At 45.3% G+C, this 6,084-nt stretch overlaps 1 protein-coding gene across 1 annotated transcript; it reads left to right on the plus strand.

Moving 5' to 3' along the window:
• The first annotated feature begins 1,508 nt into the window (after positions 1-1,508).
• LOC115627686 lies at positions 1,509-5,505 on the plus strand. Its single transcript, XM_030523466.1, has 3 exons — positions 1,509-1,584; positions 1,643-2,813; positions 3,288-5,505. The coding sequence occupies exons 1-3, from the start codon at positions 1,509-1,511 to the stop codon at positions 5,458-5,460; spliced, it is 3,420 nt and encodes a 1,139-aa protein (XP_030379326.1). The 3' UTR covers positions 5,461-5,505.
• Positions 5,506-6,084: the final 579 nt, after the last annotated feature.

Consider the following 6,084-nt stretch of genomic DNA (forward strand, 5'->3'; position numbering starts at 1 on the left):
AACCACTTCAATCTTCAGTCTGTCTAGCTAAAATAATCGAACAAAAGTACTTGTATTATTCTAAGTCCTAACTTGCACTGATTTGGGAATAATTCTATGCCAAAAAAAAGGGTGTTCTTCCTATTTCGTATACTTTATTTACACTTTATTTCTCACAACATTATGAAATTCTAAAGTATTTTCGTAATTATTTGTCAGCAGTCTTAGGAAATATGAATCTCATAATAGAAATTGGTAAAATACTAATAACTATCACCTGAATTACAAACCCATCAATGCATAACTCTAAACTCATATTAAAATATTTAAAAGCCGCAAACAGTTACCACAAAATCTAAGCCCAATCCTCATACATATGTACATATTTCCACTTTTTTCTTTAATACTGTATAATGTACATACAAAGTTAGCTGTAGGCCCCAGAAGCCATTGCTAACAAAATCTCTTCTGTTCGTTTTAAGATTTTAAATTTAAGCTAGCATTATATAAATAAATAACTAATAACAAATACTAATTGTAATGTTGTTGTATATAAATGTCAGGCAGTTTTTCCTTAAAAGTGCTGTACTTGTATTACAAAATCAATACAAACGAGCTCTTAACGAAGAAATAAACTCATTGGCGAAAGTTAGATTCACAACATTTCCGAGGTCGATTTGTGCTAGGGTGTTACTCACAAAACTTATTATTTTGTGCCGAATGAATTAAGTTTATGTAATTCTATTACTTTAAATCTAGCAGTCGAATAGGAAAATATTTATTACGAATTTCGTTTGCTATATTTACAATATTCTAGACATGAAAACTTATTTATTTGGCCAGAGCAGTAGTAGGGGTGTCTGAAATACTTGTACTCTTGACCTCACTCTAGCTTTGGAAGACGTACAGTAGTCTTGAGGCATACCTTAAATAATTCACAGACTGGCAACGAAAATGTGTATAGGATGATTTTTCCTTTCGCGGTCAGTATATGAGCGTGATTCACGCACCAAAACGTACAGAAATGTCCATCCCCAATTGATAAGTTGGCAGTTGCCATGAAAACTAAACTTGTTGGCCAAATCGAGTTACCTGTTATCGAAACTTGCCCAATTTCCACTGTTGTGTGGGCTGTATGCATTAACCCACTGCGCACGAGTGCAAGGACTCCGGCAAGGACTCACCCCAAAAAAGCGAACGAAACTTGAACGGCATATGGTAGCCCCAAGTTTTTATTTGCCAGTCAATTATATATGACGTTGCCATTGTAGTCAAGACAACGCCATCGGGCATTCCAATGCAAAACAAATCGAGTCCGTGTGGAGTTTGAAGGAATTCTGCTTCTGCCTTATATTTAGTTTAAACGCGATAGCCTTGGAGTGGTGTCTAGTGCAAAGTAAGGTGGAGTGCCGAGCATTTAAAAATAGCAGCTAAATTTTGAATTTATTGCTGACCTATCGCCAAGCGCGCAGGTCATCGGTCGTAGGACAATGAACTGTTAAAGAAAGGAAGTCAACTGCAGTCTAGCTATGATAACGGGCCCGGAAAGCAGACAGACCCACAGGCTATTGGACTTAAAGAAGCAGCAATGGGCAAAGGAAAGAGGTACGTTTCTTTTTGTCCAGACCTCTTATCTTGATTGATTGTGTTCCGCAATCCGCAGAGGAAATGGCGCGCATGGATGAGATGTATACGAGCGCACGTCTTCAGCAACACCATCAACACACATCGCACATCGAGCGCACCTCCATACGCACCTTCTACTCCAACTTGGACTTGAGTCAGACCTCCAACCAAACATCGAGTCACTCCAGACAGCAGTATCCCCAGCACACCTCCAAAGATATGCACTTGATGTTGCGTCAACCCAACTACGCGCAAATGCAGCGCCAGGGCAGTCAAGACTATGGAAATCAACTGGAGCGTTACATAGAGGACTTGGATGTGGATGGTGATGCGGACTTCGAGGACGACGATTTGGTCTACAGACGGGGAAGACGCGGCAGCTATGCGCCGGGAATGACGCGACCAATGCAGATGCCCGCACGCTATATCGAACTCGTGCCCACATCCCTCCAGACCGCCAAGGGCCGCTTGCAACACCCACAGGCAGCTCAGCAGCACCCACACCATTTACAGCAACAGCGACTGAGGAGTCCCAGTTTGCCAGCCATTCGGCACAGGGAGTATGCAGTGCGGGTGCAGCAACAACAACCACAGCAGCAGCAGCAGCAACAGCCGGAAAAGGCGGCCAATCAACTCGGCCAAAATAATGGAAATAATAGCAACAATAAGGGAAATGGCGGGCAGGTTAATGGCAATGGGCACGTAAACGCGAACGCATCCAAAGGCATGCCAGCGCAAACAAATGCGAATCCTGGCAACGCCGCTAATCGATTAAACAACAATGGGAATAGCCAGGCTGCCGGTTGCCAGGAAGAGGATACTTCGGGCTATCTGAGTGATACCCCAAAGAATATTCACACACCCGATATTTGGTACAACGACGCAGTCAGTCAGAATGGGAGCATAAGTGGGGTGGGTAGCGTGGCCAGTGCCAGTGTCGTTGAGGAGCGCATTGGCGTCGGCGTGGGAGCAGGTTTGGGTCTGGGGGAGGTTGGTGGCGTTGGTGCTGGTGGTGGTGGTGGAAACGGCAGGCGCTTAAAGCGATCGATGCAGGGTTCAACACAAGAAACCATGCCTTTGTCGAAGGCCCCAGACCAGCAGCAGCAGCACAACAACTCATATGTTATTAAAGGACGACGAGTACAACCAACCCAACAACCGCAGCAGGTCTATGAGCCCCTGACAGCTGACAGCTACGCGACGGAAGGGTAAGTAGCGAGAAAATTCCACTGAATGTCAATTTGCTTATCAAGCTTTAAGCACTGATCATTCATTCCAATTAAAAGTAGTGTAGTTCTTGTGTGAAATGAGAGAACCAGATTGATCCAGGAAATAGAATTCTTCTCACCTCTAACATGATTATCAGAATGGTCCAATCTAAATATTTCCTGTCAAAAGATATCACTAGAAATCACAGGCATATTCCTCATTTTGCCAACATTACCCAGTCTTTGTCTGGAGTAGGACACAAGCACCTTCATTATGATTTCCCTAACGGAAGGACCACAGAGATTCTCAGTTCCTTTCCTTCTCTTTCGTAAGACTCTCACTAAATGATAATAACAATGAGATTGTTTTTTCTTGGTGATCTCTGCTTTACCTATTTTACAATGAATTAGTAATCATCGCTTATAGTCGTAAGTATTTAGAAAATGTATTGCAATTTTTGTATTCTCTTATAGATGCTGCTACATGGTCGCACCGCCCAGCTCCTCTCACCTTTCCTTCAGCCGAGATGTGTCCACATCGAATACCTACCAGGTGCAGACGAACACCTCGGAGCAGAGCGATTACTACATGCACGATGAGCGCGAACGGGAGCGTGCGCGTTGGGCCAACTTTAATATGCAGGCGCAGCCACAGGCGGGTGTGGCACCACCGCCCGAATGGCTCAGCCGTGGCGTGCATGATCTCAACAGCGAGGACGATATACAGTCCATGCAATCCTCCTCAACCTACTTGCGGGGTCAGAATGCGCCATTGGATGCCGTCACGTTAGCTGAGCGCATTGACAAACGCCGGAAGGCGGCCGAGTACCACAATGCCATCAAGAAGCAGTTACATGAACGGGAACTCATACGCAAGTGGGAGCTGGAGCGCCATCGGCAGGAGGAGCAGATAGAGGAGGAGCGTGTGCGGCGACAGAAGAGCATCGAGCAGGAGCGTCTTGAATTCGAGCGTCGCCAATCGCAGGAGCGTGAGGAAGCTCAAAAGAAGAAACAGCAGGCCATGCTAGATGCCATTGCCAAGGCTGAGGTGGCAGCCAAATTGGAAAAGCAGAAGAAGCGGAAAACACGCGTGCTACAGCAGTCGCAGGAGAAGAAGGCCAATGAAAATGAGCACAAAGCGGAACTTTTGAAAGTGCTGTCCGTGGAAGAAGGGAATGAAGCTGAACTGGAGCAGGGCGATGACATACAGTCGAATACTCCACGCGCCCCACCATCACTGCCACAGCCGCAGACCCAGCCGCAGGTTAAGCCAGCAGCCGTTACGGAGGAGAAGGTATTAATTGGCACACCCATCAACCTGCGTCGCATCACTACTAAGCCCATAAAGCAGCCTGAAACAGAACCGAAGACCGAGGCCAAAGCTGAGCCAAATCCAAGACCATTCGGTGAGGAAAAGGAGAATGTGGCGTTGATAATGCAGCCGGCTACGCTGATCCCTCTTCCTGTGACCAGCGATATTTTCGGCCTGCAAAACGCCATTGGCAACCTTCAGATAGCCACATACTTTGTGCAGCAGCCTAAAATGCAGCCAACCACAGCTGCATCTACTCTGGACAACTCATACTCAAAGGCGACTATGACGCAGCGCACGGATACGTCCATCTACACTGAAGACGGATACCAGGCGGAGAAAGAGGAGGAGGGAGCAGATACGGCACGCACAGCTCTGGGCACAGCTAGCGCTTGTTTTTCACCCGACTCCCTGGAAGTGAGTCTAGCGCGTCCTGCTCTGCTCTCGGAACAGGATAAGATGGCGTTGATTCCCATGAAAACGCCGCTGCAACCCACAGACCCAAGTCCAAAGACCCCTCGACAATGTAGCAGTGACAACGGCAGTCAACTGGCAGATGTGGAAACCCAAACAGAGTTGCCGCTGAACTGCGATCTCTGCCTCTTTCACGACAACTTCTATAAGGTGCTGCTCAAGAGGGAGGTTTCCACCACGACAACAACACAAACTTCTAAGACGCAGAGCCAGCTGGCAAAGGAATCTGCAGCCGAGAAGGACCATGAGACAACCACAACAACAACTACGACCACAACGACCACATTCAAGGCAAAGTCAAAGGAAAAGGACAAAGACAAAGACAGACGGCGTCAATGCAAGGACAAGGATGCCAACAAAATGGACGATCGCCCCAAATGGGGTGTCAACCGGCCAGTGGTGCAATATGTTAAGGCCAGTGATCGCGATCCGTTTTGTCTGCGCAAAAAGAAGAATCATATATCGACAGCCAAGCCTCCACGTTCGCAGTCCATGGACTCTCGCTTGGATAGTGTGGCTGTAATGCCCGACGACCACTTGAGTGGTGACAGCAATCCTTGCAGCGTGGGCGAGCAGGAAGAGGAGGGGTTTATGCTCAAGGCACGCAATGTCTGCACCGAGATATTACCGATTAAAACCGATGAGAAGGGTCGCATATTTCTGAATTTTCGTGAAGCCAGCGCCATTATGAACGAGGACGAAATCAAGGATAAGCTGCGTCAAAAATATTTCAATTTCGGACGCATACTACCCCGACGCAGTTGGGCCTCGGCCACTCAACATGGATTGCCATTTAGTGTGACCACCGAAACTGTGGGCACACTAACCACACCGATAGTTGGTGATTTGGCAGACGATTAATGACATTATTTTTATGGGGAAACTTATGTAAAACAACTTATGTAATCAGCCTAAATACATTTGTATCTTGTGCACCTAAGAAAATTGGATATTATTTTGACTTCAAGCAGTTCCAAGAAATATCACTCTAGCTGTGAACTAGTTCATTATTCCATTCTGCTAACTTTCATTAATTGAGTATGGTTCTGTATTTTTAGTTTGAATATTTTTGTAATTCATGAACTCATTCTAGTTCCCCCTAGAACAGTTTTCATGATTCTTTTTTTAAATTTTTAGTTTGATGAACCAGTCTGGTTCTTAAGCCCATATTTAAAAGTCAGAATATAAATAGCAAGCAGTAGGAGGTTTGACAAAGGCGAATCAATTTAGATATTTTCGTCAGTCTCTATAACTGTTGAACCAGAACAGCTACACACTTGTCTTATTCATATACAGATTAAGTTATCCATTTAGTTCATTTGAAATTACAAAAATTACACAATTGAGAGTTATGTTGTTCCATGTTTTGTTACGGTTTTACGCAATCGTTTCTTTTTGGATATAGGTAAATTTTTGTATCTTCGTTTCAATCGGCTTTGAATCTCTAATGGCTTTTATCAGCATTCAGCAATGCTCTAGCCCTTG

This window comes from Scaptodrosophila lebanonensis, unplaced genomic scaffold, assembly GCF_003285725.1.
Source record: "Scaptodrosophila lebanonensis strain 11010-0011.00,11010-0021.00 unplaced genomic scaffold, SlebRS2 tig00000001-arrow-pilon, whole genome shotgun sequence".
NCBI classification, from domain to species: Eukaryota; Metazoa; Arthropoda; class Insecta; order Diptera; family Drosophilidae; genus Scaptodrosophila; species Scaptodrosophila lebanonensis.

Excerpts from the sequence above, each read along its gene's own strand:
- LOC115627686 (XM_030523466.1), top strand. The coding sequence starts at position 1,509 with ATGATAACGGGCCCGGAAAGCAGACAGACCCACAGGCTATTGGACTTA. Across the intron at positions 1,585-1,642 it reads GCAATGGGCAAAGGAAAGAG|AGGAAATGGCGCGCATGGAT; the intron begins GTACGTTTCTTT and ends CGCAATCCGCAG. Across the intron at positions 2,814-3,287 it reads GACAGCTACGCGACGGAAGG|ATGCTGCTACATGGTCGCAC; the intron begins GTAAGTAGCGAG and ends ATTCTCTTATAG.